This window comes from Bos indicus, chromosome 13, assembly GCF_029378745.1.
Source record: "Bos indicus isolate NIAB-ARS_2022 breed Sahiwal x Tharparkar chromosome 13, NIAB-ARS_B.indTharparkar_mat_pri_1.0, whole genome shotgun sequence".
NCBI lineage: Eukaryota > Metazoa > Chordata > Mammalia > Artiodactyla > Bovidae > Bos > Bos indicus.
In genome coordinates, this window is record NC_091772.1 from 47,999,791 (window position 1) to 48,021,298 (window position 21,508).

The 21,508-nt window shown below is 41.7% G+C and overlaps 1 protein-coding gene across 6 annotated transcripts in view; it reads left to right on the plus strand.

The window, feature by feature from the left end:
* SHLD1 (shieldin complex subunit 1) overlaps positions 1 to 21,508 on the plus strand; it is a 171,402-nt gene that overhangs the window by 108,355 nt on the left and 41,539 nt on the right. The window contains exon 3 of one of the 6 annotated variants that reach the window (XM_070801150.1): positions 6,766 to 6,853. The exons of the other annotated variants lie outside the window; for them this stretch is intronic. Within the exon in view, the coding sequence (XP_070657251.1) occupies positions 6,766 to 6,853 (88 nt within the window). The remainder of the gene's footprint in view (positions 1 to 6,765; positions 6,854 to 21,508) is intronic. 6 annotated transcript variants of the gene reach the window in all.

Here is a 21,508-nt window from a genome sequence, read left to right on the forward strand (position 1 = left end):
GGTTACAATGCATAAAATTTGAGTCCTTCCTACCATTTTAAAAAATTATAACATCTTTGAACAAGTGAATGGGTAGCTGGCTATTCTTTTCTGTCAATTAAATTTTCTCTAGTGGAGACATTTCTGTAAAGTTTGTGAATCATATTTGTAGTAGATTATACCAAGATTCAAGTTCAGTTAAACTGTTTGTCTCTCTGCTTTATAGAGCAAATCATTAGGTTAGTGAGAAGTAACTTTTCTAATGTGTATCTTTCTTACTAGGTGTTAATACCTCACCAACCTGCTGCATTCTTTTCTGTTTTCTCCATATTGTATTGGGTTGTTTACTCGCACCCCTGATGACCGGATTCTTTAAAATGCAGTAGGTGGTGTTCATTCATCCAGTCAAGAAATGTTTATTGAGTGTCTGCTATGTGTCAGGCCCCGCACTTGGCACTGGGCATACACAGGGAGCAAAATAAAGACCCAGCCTTCCAGGAGCTTTTATTCTGGCACTAGGGTCCTGGTTGGAGGGGGTACAGAAGGGATAGATACACAATAAAACCAAGAAATAAGTACTCTATCAATTGATGCTATGAAGAAAAGGCTTGCTGCGTGGGGGTGCATTTTAAACACCACAGCTAGAAAAGGCCTCTGATATGTGACGTGTGTAGTGGCTGGAAGAATTTTAGTATTAGTGAAGTAAGTTAATGCTTTATTTTTTTTTTGCTTATAAAGTTAATTCTGTGATAAAGAGTCTATTTTATACTTTTCTTTGAAAGAGGAGAAAATGCAAATATCAGATAATAGCAATTAGAGAAATAGTCATATATTTATAGCACTATCTCCTCAAAGTACAAAGCAAAAAGAAGCAAATAAAAAGGACTGATGGTTGTTTTGGACTTTATACCAAGAATTGAACCAGCTTTTTTTAGAATACCTATTACTGCTTCTCATCCATGGCAGCTTGGGTATCAATCCAGGAAGCATCTTTAAAGGTGTTATTTATTAATATTGGGAAAAGTAAGTCTGATCTGTGGGACCCAAGAAGCTCAAAGAAAAGTACTGAGCACTCAAAGGGGGTTTATTTAGGAATATCTGTTTATTTCCTGGTAAATGTTCCTGAATTTTAAATGCTTCTGAACACAGCCCTATAGAATGAATTCCTTAACATAATTCCAAAGTCATGAAAGATTATTGAATTTTCTGCTTTTAGCTAAATGTTCAGCTTTTGAGGCTGCAATTGGTAACATCCTTTTAAATAAGTTCTGCGCTTCCAAGATTATTCTTTCCAATTACACACCACCAGAGGATTGGAGGAGACATCAAGTTTGATCTAAGGTTGTTTGTCACCATTCATGCCCCTTGGGAATTTCTGTAGTTCTGAAATACATTCATCTCTGACAGGGAGCAGGCCTAGTGGGGTATTGGGCTGCTTTGTCTGCTAGCAGATGAGCTTGGTGGTTGATTTGATTGTACTAAGTGAGCCTCTTCAGCCTTGATTCTCAGCATTGGCTGAGAATGATTAGTATCACCTGGGAAGGAGCTTTAATGATATTACTGATGCTCGGGACCCACTGCCAGAAGCTTTGATTTAATTGGTACAGAGGGCAGCCTGGGCAATCAGGAGTTTTTAAAACCTCCTCAGGTAATTCCAATATGCAGCTAAACTTAAAAACCACTGCCTTTAGCGCAGTTCTTCTCTAAATGTAATGTCCATATCAGTCATCAGTCTGTTTTAAAATGTAGATTCTAATTCAGTAAAGTCTGAGGTAGAGACCAATGATGTCTAAATAAGACTGTAGAGCCAGGGTTAGCAGACTATGGCCTATAGGCCAAATCTGACCCAAGGCCTCTTTTTGTACAGCCTTATGGCTTTTTACAGGAAAAATTTGCTAATCTCTGCTCTAGAAGACAGACCCTTGATAAACCTCCTTACAACCATTGAAAATTCCTTCTCAGCATTATCTTATTTTATGGCACGCCATAAGTGGCATTGCTCACTTTATGGCACTTCTTTCTCTGTACTTGGTAATTTGTTTTTATATAAAAGTAATGGCATAACAAATTCTTTAAGAAGATGGGAATATCAGACCATCTTACCTGTCTCCTGAGAAACTTGCATACAGATCAGGGAGCAACAGTTAGAATCCTGTATGGAACAACGGATTGAGAAAGGAGTACAACAGAGGTGTTTATTGTCACTCTGTTTATTTAACTTACATGCAGAACACATCATTCGAAATGCTGGGTTGGATGAGTTACAAGCTAGAATCAAGATTGCCGGGAGAGATACCAACAACTTCAGATATACAGATACTATTCTAATGGCACAAAGTGAAGAGGAAGTAAAGAACCCTTTGATGAGGGTGAAGGGGGAGAGTGAAAAAGCCCACTTAAAACTCAGTATTAAAACTAAGATCATGGCATCCAGTCCGATCACTTCATGGCAAACAGAAGGGGAAAAGGTGGAAGCAGTGACAGATTTCCTCTTCTTGGGCTCTGAAATCACTGTGGATGGTGACTGCAGCCATGAAATTAGAATACGATTGCTTCTTGGCAGGAAAACTATGACAAACCTAGACAGTGTGTTGAAAAGCAAAGACATCACTGCCAGCCAAGGTCCATATAGTCAAGACTATGAGCTAGCCAATAGTCGTGTACGGATGTGAGAGGTGGATCATAAAGAAGGCTGAGTGCTGAAGAATTAATGCTTTAAAACTGTGGTGCTGGAGAAAACTCTTGAGAGTCCCTTGGAAAGCTAATAGATCAAAGCAGTTAATCTTAAGGGAAATCAACCCTGAATACTCTTTGGAAGGACTGATGCTGAAGCTGAAGCTCCAATACTTTGGCCACCTGATGCAAACAGCTGGCACATTAGAAAAGACCCTGATGCTGGGAAAGACTGAAGGCAGAAGGAGAACAGGGCAAGAGAGGATAAGATGGTTGGATGGCATCACCCATTCAATGGACATGAACTTGGGCAAACTCCAGGAGATGGTGAGGGACAGGGAAGCCTGGTGTGCTGCAGTCCATGTGGTCTTAAAGAGTCGGACATGACTTGGCAGCTGAACAACAACAACAAAATGGCACAACTAGTAGAATTTGAAGCTCATGGGTTTTGGGTCATGGAAAGAAAGAAAGAAAGTGAAGTCACTCTGTCGTGTCCGACTCTTCGCAACCCCATGGACTGTATAGCCTACCACGCTCCTCCATCCAAGGGATTTTCCAGGCAAGAGTACTGGAGTGGTTTGCCATTTCCTTCTCCAGAGGATCTTTCGGACCCAGTGATCAAACCTGGGTCTCTGGCATTGTAGGCAGACGCTTTACTGTCTGAACATGGAATTGGCTACAGATAGAAGTATTAGTATTTTAAAAGAAATTTCTGCCCTCTAATTACATTTAAAAAAAAATTCTTAAGTGACTTTATTATAGCACCAAAAAGATACATTTTCCTTGAATCACAATTTTCTGGTTTTAAATAAGGATTTCCTGGGCAGAACCACTGAGGATTCCTCTTTAGAAACAGAAAAGTTCTGTGCCTAGATTTGTCACACACAACCTGACTGATAATGGTTGATATATATATTTTTGACTCATTGGAAAAATTCCTGATGCTGGGAAAGATTGAGAGCAGAAGGAGAAGATGGTGTCAGAGGATAAGATGGCTGGATAGCATCACCAGTTCAATGGACATGAACTTGGGCAAACTTCGGGAGATGGTAAGGGGCAGGGAGGCCTGGTGTATTGCAGTCCATGGGGTTGCAGAGTCAGACTGAACTGGGCTCTTGGACAACAACAACGCATATATTTTGGCTGAGCTATGCAGCTTATGGAGTCTCAGCCAGGGACTGAAGCTGCACCCTTGGCAGTGAAAGTATGGAGTCCTAACCACTGGTCTGCCTTGGAATTCCCTAAGTATTGGTTTCAAGCGAAGTGCTGGATGAATGAATTTTTGTGCTTCAGGGATCCATTCCCTATGGGTAAACAGGAGGCAGTGCGACTTTAAAATCAGAAAAATTGAGCAACTGATATTACTTAGGTCCACATCTTCAGTTCGCAGATGAGGATCTCAGACTCCAGAAAATGCAAGTCAGGGCCTGAGTGCCATAGCAAGATAATGGTAGAAGTGGATCTGGAACTTATTCTTCTGATTTGGTTCCTGGTTCATACTTTTTCTATGATATCATATTCAAAATCCAATATTGTGACTGAAATGCTTGACAGTATGTAAAACTATCACGGGGATTCCTTTGTGGCTCTGTGGTAAGGAATTCGCCTGCCAGTGCAGGAGACAGGTTCAATCCCTGATCTGGGAAGGATCTCACATGCTGCGGAGCAACTGAGTCTGTGTGCCACAACTACTGAGCCTGCACTTAGAACCTGGGAACCAAAACTACTGAAGCCCGCATGCCTTAGAGTCCATGCTCCACCAGAGAAGCTGCCACAGTGAGAAGCCCTCACCCCACAAGTAGAGAATAGTCGCCACTCATGCCAACTAAAGAAAAGCCCGTGCAGCAGTGAAGACCCAGTACAGCCAAAAATAAATAAAATTATATATATGAAGAAGCAAAACTATCATAGATCTTATTTCTTTACTCACAGTGTTCATGTTTTCCTTTAAAACCTTGAGGATATTTATAATAGCTATTTCAAGTTCTTGTCTGCTCATTCCATCATCTCTGTCCTTTCAAGATCTAGTTCTACTGATTGATTTTTCTTCTGGATATAGGTTACATTTTTCTACTTCTCAAGTCTAGTTAAGTTCTACTAGCTGCTTGGACTTCATGATATTATGTAGTTGACATCATTTTTTTTTTTTTTTTTTGCAGTCTTTAAAAAGTATTGAAGTTCATTTTGGCAGACAGTTAAGTTACTTGCTCGTCAGCTTGCTGTTTTTCAGGCTTGTTTTTAGGTTCGTTAGGGAGATTCTGGTGTAGCCTTTACTCAGTCCTTAGTTTAGCTTATTACCAAGATGTGGCCTTACTGGATCACTACTGAAAGGTCAGCAAGTTTTCTTCCTTATGGCTGCCAGAACATGGCAGTCTTCCAGCCCTGTGCAAGGTTTTGGACTTGTTCAGCTCAACTTCCCTGGCTTTGCCTGGCTCTATGGAGTTTCACCATAAATGTGCACAACTTAGTGCTCAGTTATTGTTGTTCAGCTGCTCAGTCTTGTCTGACTCTTTGTGATGCCATGGACACCAGGCTCCCATGTTCTTCACTGTCTCCTGGAGTTTGCTCAAACTCCTGTCCATTGAGTTGGTGATGCCATCCAACAATCTCATCCTCTGATGCCCCTTCCCCTCCTGCCCTCAATCTTTCCCAGAATCAGGGTCTTTCCCAATGAGTTGGCTCTTCATATCAGGTGGGCAAACTATTGGAGCTTCAGCTTCAGTATCAATCTTTCCAATGAATATTCAGGGTTGATTTCCTTTAGGATTGACTGGATTGATCTTTTGCTGTCCAAAGGACTCTTGAGTCTTCTTGAGCACCACAATTCAAAAGTATCAGTTCTTCGGTGCTCAGCTTTCATTATGGTCCAACTCTCACCTCTATACATGACTACTGAAAAAACGTATCTTTGACTATATAGACCTTTGTCGGCAAAGTGTTGTCTGCTTTTTAATACAGTGTTTAGGATTGTCATAAGGGCTTCCCTGGTGACTCAGACAGTAAAGCGTCTGCCTGCAATGCAGCAGACCCAGGTTCATTCCTTGGGTTGGGAAGATCCTCTGGAGAAGGAAATGTCAGCCCACTCCAGTATTTTTGCCTGAAAAAATGCCGTGGATGGAGGAGCCTGGTAGGCTACAGTCCATGGCGTCGCAAAGAGTCAGATACAACTGAGCGACTTCATTTTCACTTTCATTTAGGATTGTCATACCTTTTCTCCCAAAGAGCAAATGTCTTTTAATTTCATGGCTGTAGTTACTGTCCACAGTAATTTTGAAGCCCAAGAAAATAAAATATGCCCTTGTTTCCACTTTTTCCCTATATATTTGTCATGAACAGATGGGACTGGATGCCATGATCTTAGTTTTTTGAATGTTGAGTTTTAAGCCAACTTTTTCACTCTCCTCTTTCACCTTCATCAAGAGGCTCTTTAGTTTCTCTTAACTTTCTGCCATTAGAGTGATATCATCTGAATATCTGAGACTGTTGATATTTCTCCCAGCAATCTTGATTCTAGCTAAAGATTCATCCCAGCCCAGAATTTCTCATGATGTACTCTGCATATAAGTTAAATAAACAGGGTGACAACATACAGCCTTGACATACTCCTTTCCCAATTTTGAACCAGTCCATTGTTCCATGTCCAGTTCTAACTGTTGCTTCTTGACCTGCATACAGATTTCTCAGGAGGCAGATAAGGTGATCTGGGATTCCCATCTCTAAGAATTTTCCACAGTTTGTTGTGATCCACACAGTCAAAGGCTTTAGTGTAGTCATAAAGCAGAAGTAGATGTTTTTCTGGAATTCCCTTGCTTTTTCTATGATCCAACGGATGTTGGCAATTTGATCTCTGGTTCCTCTGCCTTTTCTAAATCCAGCTTGTACATCTGGAAGGTCTTGGTTCACATACTTTTGAAGCCTAGCTTGAAGGATTTTGAGCGTTACTTTGCTAGCATGTGAAATGAATGCAATTGTATGGTAGTTTGAACATTCTTTGGCATTGCCCTTCTTTAGGATTGGAATGAAAACTGCCCTTTTCCAGTCCTGTGGCCACTGCTGAGTTTTCCAAATTTGCTGACATATTGAGTACAGCACTTACACAGCATCCTCTTTTAGGATTTGAAATAGCTCAACTGGAATTCCATCACCTCCTGATGTTTCCTAAGGCCCACTTGACTTCACACTCCAGGATGTCTGGCTCTAGGTGAGTGATCACACCATTCTGGTTATCCAGGTCATTAAGATCTTTTTTGCATAGTTCTTCTGTGCATTTTTGTCACCTCTTCTTAATATCTTCTGCTTCTGTTAGGTCCATACCATTTCTGTCCTTCATCATGCCCATCTTTGCATGAAATGTTCCCTTGGTATCTCTGATTTTCTTGAAGAGATCTCTAGTCTTTTCCATTCTATTGTTTTCCTCTATTTCTTTGCATTGTTCATTTAAAGAGGCCTTCTTATCTCTCCTTGCTATTCTCTGGAACTCTGCATTCAGTTGGGTATACCTTTCCCTTTCTCCTCCGCCTTTTGCTTCTCTTCTTTTCTCAGCTATTTTTAAGGCCTCCTCAGACAACCACTTGGCCTTTTTGCATTTCTTTTTCTTGGGATGGTTTTGGTCACTGCCTCCTGTACAGTGTTATAAACCTCTGTCCATCGTTCTTCAAGCACTCTTGTCTGCCAGATCTAATCCCTTGAATCTATTCATCAACTCCAATATATAAATATAAGGGATTCGAATTAGGTCTTACCTGAATAGCCTAGTGATTTTCCCTCCTTTCTTAACATAAGCCTGAATTTTTCAATAAGGAGTTCATGATCTGAGCCACAGTCAGCTCCCAGTCTTGTTTTTCTGACTGTATAGAACTTCTCCATCTTTGGGTACAAAGAATATAATCAATCGAATTTCAGTATTGACCTTGTGATGTCCACGTGTAGCATCGTCTCTTGTGTTGTTGGAAGTGGGTTTTTGCTATGACCAGTGTATTCTCTTGACAAAACTCTGTTATCCTTTGCCCTGCCTCATTTTGTACTCCAAGGCCAAACTTGCCTGTTACTCCAGGTATCTCTTGACTTCCTACTTTTGCATTCCAGTCCCCTATGATGAAAAGAACATCTTTTGTTTGCTTGTTAGTTCTACAAGGTCTTATAGGTCTTCATAGAACTGTTCGACTCTTCAGCTTCTTCAGCATTAGTGGTTGGGACAAAAATTGTGAATTACTGTGATGTCAAATGGTTTGCCTTCAAAATGAATCAAGATCATGTGTTCAGTAAAAGATGCAAAAAGAATACCTGTTCCAGTCTCTGGAGCTCTTTCCCTGTGTAGCTCCCTCCTCTCTAGGACTTAGCTTCACAAATTCCAAGTACTTTATACTCGTATCTGTCTCCTTAGTGGGCTCTGCTTAGATCCCACTCCTGCACTGTGATCCAGAAAATGCCTCCAGGTAGGAAACTGAGGCAGTCCTAGCGCATCTTGTTTTGTTTTCCTTTTCTCAGGGATCCTATACCACTTGTGTCCAGTATTTGAAAAATGTTGTTCCATACATTTTGTCCTATTTTCTGGTTATTTACAGCAGAAGGGCAAGTCTGGTACCAGATAGTGTATCATTGCCAGAGGTTTTTTTGTTCAGTTGCTCAGTCTTGTCTGACTCTTTGCAACCCCATCCTTCACTATCTCCTAGACTTGACTCAAACTCATGTACATTGAGTCAATGATGCCATCCAACCATTGCATCCTCTGTTGTCCCCTTCTCCTCCTGCCCTCAATCATTCCCAGAATCAGGGTCTTTTCCAGTGAGTTGGCTCTTTGCATAAGGTGGCCAAAGTATTGAAGCTTCAGCTTCAGCATCTGTCCTTCCAGTGAATATTCAGGGATGATTTTCTTTTGGATTGACTGGTTTGATATCCTTGCAGTCCAAGGGACTCGCAGGAGTCTTCTCCAGCACCAATTTGAGAGCATCAGTTCTTTGGCGCTCAGCCGTTTTTATATCCAACTCTCACATCTGTACATGACTACTGGAAAAACCATAGCTTTGACTATACGGACCTTTGTCAGCAAAGTGATGTCTCTGCATTTTAGTATGCTGTCTAGGTTTGTCTAGCTTTTCTTCGAAGGAGCAAGAGTCTTTTAGTTTCATGGCTTCAGTTACTGCCTGCCGTGATTTCAGAGCCTAAGAAAATAAAGTCTGTCACTGTTTCCACTTTTTCCCCATCTATTTGCCATGAAGTTTTGTGAGAGGTTATTTAGATTTTTTTCTCTACTATTTTTCCATATTAAGTAAAGGCAGAGATCTTGTCCCCACTTTATAGGTTAGATGATACAGAGTTGCCAAGAGTGATTAAGAAGCTTGAGATCACATACTGAATTGGTAGGATGGCAGGGACCCTGGATCATATGACCTTGCCCTGACTTACTAGACTAGATCCCGCCTGTGGACCTAAGCATACCAGTGAGTGTTGGTAGTGGCACACCAGTGAGTATTACTGGTTCCAGTTGGCAGAGACAAAAGCAGTGGAGAGAAGAGAAAACAGAATAAAAAAAGAAAGTGGTAGAAGAATGGGGTAGGAAGAGCTCTATATCTGTGTATCAGAAGAGAAAGTTGGGGCTGCTATAGTAACCCCAAGAGTTGTGTAAGATGTCACTCACTGTCACCCGTAACAATATAGAAATAATAGCTGCTGACCTGAGATGCTTCAACATATTATCTCATTTAATCTTCATTCTCTACCTAAAGAAGACACTATTACTCCTATATTATAGATGAGGAAACTGAGGCTCAAAGGCAAAATTACCTGCCCATAACAATATTGCAGCAATGCTGAGATTTGAACAGGGCACAGCAGACTCCGAAGTTCGTGCTAGTCATCATTATGGTTCACCAGCAGAGGGTACCTTTCCCTGACTCATTTTTGTTGACTTTCCTAGTATTTTTTCCCCTTTCACCTGATTCTGCCCCTGCAGGAATACCATTTATTTTCTTCTTATTTTTAAAACCAACACATGCTAATTGTAGGAGACTTTGAAAATACAGAACATTAGAAGGACAAAAATCATCTGTATACTTACCGTTATCCATTATTTTCAATCTCAAACTTCGGTTTTTCACTGTAATGCTCACCTTTGTAACTGCTTTGTCTTCACCACATATAATGTGGTATTTATTGATGAATGTTTATTGATTTTAGGCACCATCAGAACTCTATAGAATATTTAAAACAGCAGTTAATTTGCTAAGAAAGTCACACATTTGTTTTTATGCCTAAAGAGCTACTGGATTCCAGTGGACACACATGGGGGCCTGATAGTCTTTTTCAGTTTCAGGTCTAGGCCTTGTTAACTTTCGTGGCCCTCACGGCTAAGGAGCAATGCAAGGGCACCATGCTGTCCATAGGCACTCAGCTGATACCTTTTGACTATAGACCTTCAGAGATGGAAAGTAAATTCAGTATATTTATTCACCAACTATTCATTGAACAAGCTCTGTGCTAGCTCCTAGGGAGGAATTGTGAGCTAGAAACAGTCTTTCCTGTCTTGGAATTTACCCTTTAGTGATAGAAAACCCATGGAATCCATTTCTGAAACGTCCAGATTAGAAGACATTTTCCCACCATGATATTTTTACCAGTAAACTCAGAATTGTTTGTCACAGGTAGGTTTAAAAAGGAACAGTTGTGGAAGTGCAAGTAAAGTTCATAAAATAAAGATGGGAACATGTTACTTTAGGCTGATGTTAAATGATCTCTTAGCCTTCTGCTATGCTGTCTCACAGGGAAGGTTTTATGTATGTCTCCTTTGGTCTTGTCTTCTTTTCATCTCCGAGTTTGATGTATAAGCTTTAGCCAGGGCCTTTGATTTACAGTGTTCTGAAGAAAGAGACTGGGGATGACAAAGCCAGCCAGGCCATCCCTAAGAGCCTGATATATTGTCCCAAATCAAGCTGTCTGAGAGCCACACAGAAGATTTCTGCAGCCTGCTCAGGGAGAGCCTGCTGGGAGGCAGCACCCTGAAAGCCTCATAAAATAGTGTTTCCCCATCCTACTTTGAAAGGCACAGTTTGCTTGGGTATGGCAGCAATTTGTAATCCTTTGGATCATCTTTTACCATCAGAGTGTAGTCAACCGAGAAAATAAGAAATTATGGGTCCATCAGTTATAGATAAGTTAAATAAAGGGCTTTAAAATTATGTGGAAGTCTGTGACCAATATATTTTTTAAAATTTTAATTGCTTTACAATGTCATGTTAGTTTCTACTGTACAGCAACATGAATCAGCTATAAGTATGCATATATCCTTGCCCTCTTGTGGCTTGCTTCCATTTTTCCCGCATCCCATCCCTCTAGGTCATCACACAGCACTGACCTGAGCTCCCTGTGTAATATAGCAGATTCCCACTGGTTATCTATGTTACGTATGGTAGTGTATATGTCAGCGCTACTCTCTCAATTTATACCCCCAACTCTGTCCCCACCGTTCTGTCCCCAAGTCCTTTCTCTGTGTCTGCATGTGACCAACATTTTTTTAAACTCTAAAACATAGCTTGGTAAAAACTTCATTGTAGCATACTGAGTATTGAGGGAGAGTGAGTTCAGTTACCTCAGTTACCTGAGTTATCACTCAGTTTGGGAGTGATAAAAAATTACCCCCAATATTCCACAGCTTAAAACAACAAACATTCATTATCTCACAGTTTCTGGGGGTCAAAAATCTGGGAGTGGCTTAGCTAGGGGTTTCTGGCTTAAGGGGTCTCATGAGGTTGCAGTCAAGCCTTGACTGGCGCTAGAGGATCTGCTTCCAAGAAGATTCACTCATGTGACTCCTGGCTGGAGTTTTCTGTTCTCCAGGCCCTTCCACAGGGCTGCTGAGTGTCCTCAAGACATGGCAGGTGGCTTCTCCCCAAGTGAGTTGAGAGAGAGAGAGAGGTGGAGTGTGCTCAAAACAGAAGCCATAGTACCTTTCATAATCTAATCTTGTAAGCAACAGACTGTCACTTCTACCATATTCTATGTGTTGCACAAGCCTACCCTGCAACAGCGTGGCAGGAGGCTATTCCAGAATTTCATGAACTCCAGGAGATGGAGACCTTTAGGGGTCATCTTGGAGGCTTGGCTACCATGTCGGCTGTTGATCAGGCAAAATTTCATTTAAAAGTCCATCATGTTGGGCCAGGTGAGTTGATATATACTGCTTCTGTTGCTCATCTTCTTGAGAGACACAGAGTGAAAATCCAGATCTGAGAGGTTGTGAATGTGCATGTGTGTGTCCCTAAATCCCAGCCTTGAGGCCAATTCTGTAGTTTCCTATCATCCATCAGGCGAAAGAGCTGACACTTGAGAGGCACGGATTGATCACTCACAGACTTGGGATTGGATGAACAATCTCAACCTGGGCAAGACCAGGGACCCAGTACAAGGGAAAAACCCCCTCTTGTCTGTCCACTGAAGGGGACACTGATCAGGCTCCAGGTCTGGGGAATCTGAGGAGGGAACCTGTAGTCAGTGGAACATCCTGGGAACACATCAAAGCCATGGTGCCTTTTAGCCCTCATTTTCCACAAAGGGAAAGAAGGATCCAGTGTTAGGCTGCTGGTAAAGCCCTTCCTTTAGTCTCCTCCTTATGAGATCCAGGTCTGGTATTGACCAAGTCACATGCTTGCTCTAGAATTTAAATTCCTTAAATTACAAAGTGGTTGGGCTAGAAGAAAAATTTATCAGCACCTGCCTTCCTTTGAGTTCAGTCACGTTGCAACTGCTGCTTCAGCAGGTATTGACCACTGAAGAGTTACTGGGCATTCAAATGTGAAAGCTACTGGTTTCTAAGTGGCATTTTATTTCCACTCAGAGACTTATAAGTAGCCAGTCTTATGGCATGCAAGTGGAGGTACGTGACAGTACCCTGGTTTCTCCAGTAACAGATAGTCAGAGGGAATCACCAGAGTCCCCCAGACATTCTGAGAAGTGTGCAAATGATGTGCTTATTTGCTTTTCAAAAAAATTATACCCTCCATCCATATTTTCCCACTGAGAATATTCTTACCACATTTGCTTCATCATTCTCTCTGTTTCCATTCAATGCTGCTTTTCAGAAGGGTTGTTCTTGTTATAAGGGTAATAAGTTAACATTGTAAAATACAGACAAACTTAGAGAAGAATGCTTAGAAGAAACTCTAGGATGAAAAGGGTGGGAAGAAGTTGGGATGGTCTTCAAGCACATCTAATGACTTACTTTCTTATAACTGTTCACATCACTTAACTCTGGTTCCTGGGTACATGAAGGTTTGCTATTTTTGTTTTTGTATGTTTCCTGCTTGCTTGAGTATTTCATGTATTTTTTAAAAAGCAATACTGAGAAGAAACCCCTCTTCTTTTTAAAGCCTGGAGATAATCCTTAATCATTGTTACCATTTTTGTGATTTACTTATAGCTTTTTTTTTTTTAACCAAATAAAAGTCACGCTCTATGTATAATTTTGCATGCAGCTTTTTTTCATTCTGTGCCTAGAAGGTAGAATTACTGCATCAAAAGGCACGCGCCTTTCCAAATTTGTTACATAAGTGCTGCTAACACTCCAAACAACGGGATCAGAAATGTCTGAGAGTGACTGTGTTCCCACATCCTTGCTGACATGGCTGAAAAACAAGAATTCATTGTTCTAATTTGCTTTTCTCTGATTACTAGTAAGGTTTGAGCATCACTCTATTTAATTCTCTTAGACATTTTATTCTCCTGTGGATTATCTGTCCTTATCATTGGATTTTTTTTTATTTGGTTATTTGCTTTTTGAAAAAATTATACCTTCCATTCATATTCTCCCACTGAGAATATTCTTACCATATTTGCTTCATCATGCTCTCTGTATATTATTTTTTCTGTTAATCATAACAGAAAGTTAACAGAGAGTAAGTGTAGACATGATGCTCCTTCACTCATAAATACAGTAGTACAGTGTATATTTCCTAAAAAAGGGACATTCTCATATATAACTACAGTACAGTTATCAAAATCAGAGAAATCAACATTTATACAGAGCTTCACTGTGGATTATTCCACAGACCCGATTCAATTTTTGCAGATGTCTATTTCCTTTAGACATGAGCCTTTTCTGATATCATTTAAATTCAAAAATAAATTTTTAATCGCTGAAAAACTTTGAATGATAGAGATATGCTGTAATTTATTAGCTAACTTTGCCAGCTATCAGTAATATTTTTGCTCTTACAGATAATGCCATTGAGCACATCAGTGTCCCATGTGTTTTGTGTTACATCCTCTGACACACATCAGAGATGGCAGCTCTGAGAAGGAACATATTTATGGTGTGTGTCGGGGTAGAACTGGGTCAGCTGTTATCATCATTGTTGTTGTTCAGTCGCCAAGTCATGTCTGACTCTGTGACCCCATGGACTGCAGCACACCAGGCTCCTCTGTCCTGCACTATCTCCTGGAGTTTGCTCAAATTCATGTCATTGAGTCACTGATGCTATCTAACCATTTCATCCTCTGTCGCCCCCTTCTCCGCCTGCCCTCAATCTTCCTAGCATCAGTGTCTTTTCCAATGAGTCGGCTCTTTCCATCAGGTGGCCAAAGCACTGAAGCTTCAGCTTCAGCATCAGTCCTAATGAATATTCAGGATTGATTTCCTTTAGGTTTGGCTGGTTTAATCTTCTTGCTGTCCATGTCTCAAGAGTCTTCTCTAGCACCACAATTTGAAAGCATCAATTCTTTGGCGCTCAGCCTTCTTTATGGTCCAACATTTACATACCATACATGACTACTGGAAAAACAATATCCTTGACCATAAGGACCTTTCCCAGCAAAATTATGTCTCTGCTTTTTAATATGCTGTCTAGGTTTGTCATAGCTTTTCTTCCAAGGAGCAAGTGTCTTAATTTCATGGCTGCAGTCACCATCCAGTGATTTTAGAGCCCAAGAAAATAAAATCTGTCACAATTTCCACTTTTTCCCCATCTGCTTGCCATGAAGTGATGGGACTGGATCCTAAAAGATGATGCTGTTAAAGTACTGCACTCAATATGCCAGCAAATTTGGAAAACTCAACAGTGGCCACAGGACTGGAAAAGGTCAGTTTGTATTCCAATCCTAAAGAAAGGCAATGTCAAAGGATGTTCAAACTACTGCAGAATTGCACTCATCTCACATGCTAGCAAAGTAATGCTCAAAACTCTCTAAGCCAGGCTTCAAAAGTTTGTGAACCGTGAACTTCCAGATGTTCAAGCTGGATTTAGAAAAAGCAGAGGAACCAGAGATCAAATTGCCAACATCCTTTGGATCACTGAAAAAGCAAGAGAGTTCCAGAGACACATCTTCTTCTGCTTTATTGACTACCAAAGCCTTTGACTGTGTGGATCACAAGAAGCTGTGCAAAATTCTTAAAGAGGTGGAAATACCAGACCACCTGATCTGCCTCATAAGAAATCTATATGTAGGTCAAGAAGCAACAGAACTGAACATGGAACAACAGACTGGTTCCAAATCGGGAAGGGAGTACATCAAGGCTGCATATTGTCACCCTGCTTATTTAACTTACATGTGGAGTACAATCATGCAAAATGCCAGGCTGGATGAAGCACAAGCTGGAATCAAGATTGCCAGGAGAAAAATCAATAATCTCAGATATGCAGATGATACCACCCTTATGGCAGAAAGTGAAGAACTAAAGAACCTCTTGATGAAAGTGAAAGAGAGAGTGGAAAATTTGGCTTAAAACTCAACATTCAAAAAAGATCATGGCATCTGGTCCAATCACTTCATGGGAAATAGATGGGGAAACAAGGAAAGGAAACAGTGACAGACTTTATTTTTTTGGGCTCCAAAATCACTGCAGATAGTGACTGCAGCCATGAAATTAAAAGATGCTTGCTCCTTGGAAGAAAAGCTATGATCAACCTTGACAGCATATTAAAAAGCTGAGATATTACTTTGCCAACAAAGGTCCGTCTAGTCAAAGCTGTGGTTTTTCCAGTAGTCATGTATGAATGTGAGTTGGATCATAAAGAAAGCTGAGCACCGAAGAGTTGATGCTTTTGAACTGTGGTGTTGGAGAAGACTCTTGAGAGTCCCTTGGACTGCAAGGAGATCCAACCAGTCTATTCTAAAGGAAATCAGTCCTGAACATTCATTGGAAGGACTGATGTTGAACCTGAAACTCTAATACTTTGGCCACCTGATGTGCAGAACTGACTCATTAGAAAAGACCCCGATGCTTGGAAAGATTGAAGGCAGGAGGAGAAGGGGACGACAGAGAATGAGATGGTTGATGGCATCACTGACTCGATGGACATGAGTGTGAGTAAGTTTCAGGAGTTGGTGATGGACAGGGAAGCCTGGTGTGCTGCAGTCCGTGGTGTTGTAGAGAGTCGGACACGACTGAGCAACTGAACTGAACTGAGTGAGACTGGATGCCATGATCTTCATTTTTTTAATGTTGAATTTCAAGCTAACTGGTTCTAGTTTGGAAAAGGAGCACAGGAATGTATATTGTCATCTTTCTTGTTTAACTTATATACAGAGTATATCATGTGAAATGCCAGGCTGGATAAATCCCAAGCTGGAATCAAGATTGCTGGGAGAAGTATCTACAGCCTCAGATATGCAAGTGACACCACTGTAAGGACAGGAAGTGAAGAGGAACTAAAGAGCCTGTTGATGAGGGTGAAAGAGGAGCGTGAAAAAGCTGGGTCAACTGTCCTGATCCCTTTATAATATCCAGAGAGACCTCCTCCTTCTCCCTGCCCCACACTTTCTGCTTCCACTTCCTCCTGCATCCGATTGCAGGATCATTTCCGATTTCTGCTTGAAAGCTCCTTTTTGCGTGCTATTTTCTTTCAGCTGGACGGGTATGGGTGCCCGGCACCCTTGAGTTCTGTGCTGTCTTGCCTACTGTGCTTTCTGTCTTCCAGATACTCCCCCGGTTGTCATCCCTTGGTGGCACCCTTCTGGCCTTCCAGCATACAGTGAATGCATATGTATGCACTTGGTTTCATATTCTCAGTCTGGGTACTGATGCTTCCTTTAGAATAGGCTCTTGACAGGCATAGTGTCAAAGCATTTGAGTCTTATAGGCCTCTGGGAAGATGACATTGTTTTCCCTCCACCCAGCAAGCTGCGAGGAGGCTGGTCTCCCTGTGTCCTGGGTGACATCCACCTCTTCCACAGCCATCCGTGCCCACTGCGGCTAGAGTACGGGTACAAACTTCTGTCTCATTGTTTTAATTTGGATTTCTTTGCCAGTGAAATGCAGTATTTTTTCATGTGTGGTAAAATACACATAAAAATTTTTCCATATTAACCATTTTTTATTAATAAAATACACAGTTAAGTGGCAATATGTGTCATCACCACCATCCAAATCCAGAACTTTTTCTTCTTCCCAAACTGAAACTCTACCCATTAAACACTAACTCCCTATTTCCCTTACCCCGCCCCCCGCCTCCCGCCCCCTGCCCTCTCTCCGCCACGGCAACCACCAGTCTACTTTCTACCTCTACTGGTGAAATGCAACATTTATTTTGGTCTGAATTGGCATTTCCCATTTTTCACCTATAAATTGTTTTGTAAATGTCCTTACCTACTTTCCTTATTGGAACATTAGTATTTCCTTCATTAAGTAAGAGGGGTTCACTAGTGAAACTGAGCGCAAATGGATCAAAGACTTCTAAATTTTTAAAGTGTAGCTGAAGGATTAGGGGCTTTTCTCTGCCTGGTTTTGATTCCTCAGAGATTTGCATTCTTATGCCCTCTTCTGGCTGCTAAGTTAGGTTCTCCCAGCTGTTTCCTCTCCTTAAAAAAAGACGTAGCTTTTTTTTTTTTTTACAACTTTATTGTGGAATAAATGACAGTAATATAATTATATATATTTAAAGTGCACAGTGTAATGATTTGATATACACTGTGAAATGATTACCAAGATGAAAATAACAGATTCACTACCTCACAGAGTTAATTTAAGTTTCGTGTGTGTAGTGAGAATGCTTAACATTAAAAAAAAAATTCAGGCTTATTGTGCTTATACAAATATGAAGCCAAAACAATAAACAACAAAATTAAAAAATTAACAGCATTAATTTAATGTTATACATTATATTGTTTTGCTGAAACTTATTGTAGCTCAGTTTACAAACTCTACAATGGGAGTCAATCACAAAAGCTAAAACAAAAAGACTGAGAGAAAGAAACAAAGAGAAAGCACTGGGTTCGGCAGTTCTCACCTGGAGAGCTGGGCTGCCCTGTGGGCTTTGGTGCCCTCATTAGTCCATCCTGAGGCGCTTGTTTGCCTGGGTCTAAAGGAAGCAGGTTCGTTTAGGCCTCTATTAAGGATGACCCCCATGAGTCATAAAGCAGCCTTGCTTCTTACTTCTCATTTGACTGAGAAAATTTAAAGAGAAAAAGAACTTTCTCATTGCCTACCACCTGCCTCTGTCCCCAGATGCCCCAGTCTGCTACAGTGACTGATTGTCTGGGTTCCTATTTAAGGCTATTCCTTCCACTCATGTGCAATTCCCATCTTCTCTCTTCTGCTCACGGGCATCACACCTCCAGTTATCTCTTCTCTCCTGCATTTTTGATTTCCCCCTCTTGACTGGTTCATTCTTCACAGCATAAAATCTCTCATCTTTAATTTGACTCCTTATTGCCCTCAACTACTGCCCCCATTTCTCTGCTCATCTTTGTAGCAAAAGGCTATGAAAAAGGAGTCTAGCTTGTCTGACCCACTCTCTTAATTCTTCCTAATTTCTCTTCAACCCATGCAGTTGGGCTTTTGCCTCACCTCCCCACCAGCCCTCCCCTCCCCTACCTCCACACACCACACCCCTGCTCTTCTTGTGGACTTGTGGTGTCTTTTAACTCTCAAATCCTGGGGTCCGTTCTCAGTCCTCATCGTGTTTAACCAAACAGCACGGTTGATGCAGCTGGTCATCCCTTTCCTGGACATCTGTTCTTCACTTGGCTTCTGGGACACCCCTTCCTCTTGCTTCTTCTCCCCTCTCATTGGCTGCTCTTTCTCAGCTTCTTTTGTTGGTTCTGGCTCTTCTTATTGCTTCTAACCCCTGGAGCATCCCAGGCTCAGACTTCAGGCCTCTCCCCTTCACTATCTGCCTCATCCCATGATGATGTCTTTTAACTCCTACGGTGCCAGCTTTCCCTGAGCCCCAGACACGTACACTCACCTACCTACTCCATAGCTCTAGATGGCCATCTAATAAGCACCTCAAACTTCGGTTCAAATAGAACTCTTGATCCCCTTCAAACAGATGAACAAACAGCTCAACCTCTCACCTAATTGTCTTCTCTTTACCCAGTTCATCAGTCCTCAAACCTATCCTCTGTGTCCAATACAAGCTGTCCCACAGGCTCTATCTCCCAATATGTTCCAAGTATGGCAGCATCTCTCCACCTCCATCACTCCACCCATGCAAGCCGCCATCTTACACTGACTCTGCAGTAGCTTCCTAACTAATCTCCAGTCCCTTTCTTGCCCTCCTTAATTCACTCTCCATTGGCACCCAGAGCAACCTTTTCCTAAACTGTCAGTTCTGCCACTTAACTCTCCTACTTAAACGCTTCCAGTGCACTTTGGACGTAATCCAAGTATCTTCCATTGGCCTCTGGGCCCCACGTGATCTGGCCTCTCCCTGCCTGGGTATATCCCCTCCTCCTTACCCACTTCTGACCATACACAAGCTCATCCCCACCTCTCAGATTTTGCACTTTTAGGTCCTTTAGCCTGCAATGTTCTTCCACTGGAACATGTTTTGTTCCCTCATTTCCTGCAGATCTCTGCTCAAATATGACTTTCCCAGGAGCCTTTTTGGCCCACCCCCTCCATCCTGGCCTTCCCATCCACATCGTTCTCTATCCCCTTCCTCTGCTTTATCTTTCTTCCTGGGGTTTTTCACGGTCTCCAGTTAAAGTCCCTGCTCACTTATTTTCTGTTTTACCAGGGGGTACATAAGCTCCATGAGAGTAAGCACTTTATTTCTCTTATTCACTGCTGAATTGTCAGTATCTAGAATTAATGCCTGACACAAAGCAGCTACTCAAGAAATTTGTGTTAAGTGATGATTGAATTAATATTCATCTTCTACCATAATTGAAGAACTATGTTTTAAACACTGCAGTAGAGATCTGGGATGAGTTATTAACCTGTGTGTCTACTTTTTTCCTTGATCTAAAGTGTCATTTCCTAAATGAAGCAGTAGCAATGTAGAATCTACAAGATTCAGCCCAAGTTACCACAAGAATCTAATGCCTACAGCTATCTACTGCCTAGTTTTGCCCTTTAGTCGAAAGAACTGGAGGTGCTGCTCTGCACACTGGCTGTCAAATATAGTTTAAAGTGGACTGGAATTTTGACATGAATTTTACCCATGATCATGGCTTAAGTGAAATGAACCTCTTCGTGGAAAAGGAGAGGGCTTAGGGAATCAAGTGAGTTGAAAACAAGTGGTAACTGAAAGAGAAATATTACCAGTCATTGAAAAGAAATTAAAAGAGATCTGGATTCAATATTTTTAAATAGATCAGAAACATAAGAAACAGATTTATTTAAAATTATATACATTGGTATATAAATTGACCAAGTGTGTAAGTCGCTCAGTTGTGCCCAGCTCTTTGTGACCCCATGGACTGCAGCCCACCAGGCTCCTCTGTCCATGGGATTTTCCAGGCAAACATACTGGAGTGGGTTGCCATTTCCGTCTCCATAAATTGACCATGCTGCTGCTAAGTCTCTTCAGTCGTGTCTGATTCTGTGTGACCCCATAGACGGCAGCCCACCAGGCTCCCCCTCCCTGGGATTCTCAAGGCAAGAACACTGGAGTGGGTTGCCATTTCCTTCTCCAATGCGAGAAAGTGAAAAGAGAAAGTGAAGTCACTCAGTCGTGTCCGACTCTTAGCGACCCCATGGACTGCAGCCCACCAGGCTCCTCCGTCCATGGGATTTTCCAAGCAAGAACACTGGAGTGGGTTGCCATTGCCTTCTCCAAAATTGACCATATCCAGCCTAAAAAAAAGGTCTCTTTCCCAAACTGAGATTTTTAAGGGAATATGTACCTATAGAAGAATTTAATGATGAAATCTCCACTACAGTGTGGATTGAAGTGTGTGTTTTCGCAACTGCTGCGGTCATCAGAGGCCTTATCTTCCTTTTCAAAACCACCTGATTGCTAGCATATTGTAAATGGGGAGTCAGTGCCCTTGTGGGGTCTTAAGAATGATGTCCACACAGCCACACTCTGAGATGCGTATGAAATGAGAGGGTTTATTATACTCACAGTGCTAGAGGAGAGAGGCCCTCAGGCTGGGCAGGAGGCCATGTAGGAGGAGCACTCAGGGAGCAGACTCAACAAGCAGGTCCGGGGCTGAGAACGAACGAGCACCAAGGGTCAGGTACGGTTCCCACACAAGTGAAAGGTGTGAAGGGATTTTATTGGTGTGTTTGAATGTCACTTGGTCACAGTCAAGGGAGGGCAAGAAGGGACCAGCCTTGTCACACTTGCATCTGGTTGCCTGGCAGGTGCTTGCAGTCTGTGCTCGGGGGTGTTGAGGCATCAGGAAAATAGGAAGGTTTAATAGTTGGCAATACAATCAACTAAAGCACATCCCTGTCAAAGTCCTTTATGGAATCTCCCATTATACCCCAAAGAGAGGATGTCCTTCTTTAAAACAAATCAGCAGATTGAACCTGAAGGATAAATACTCACAGTAGTGTAGGTTTTCCTGGCTCCTGTTAATATGAATGTATGGAACATTCCTGATTAACCAGTGCCATGTGCCAACTGCCTCCTCTTGCAAGTTGAGTGTACACACAGTCATGGCAACCTGCCTTAATGTAGAGGAAACAACCGCA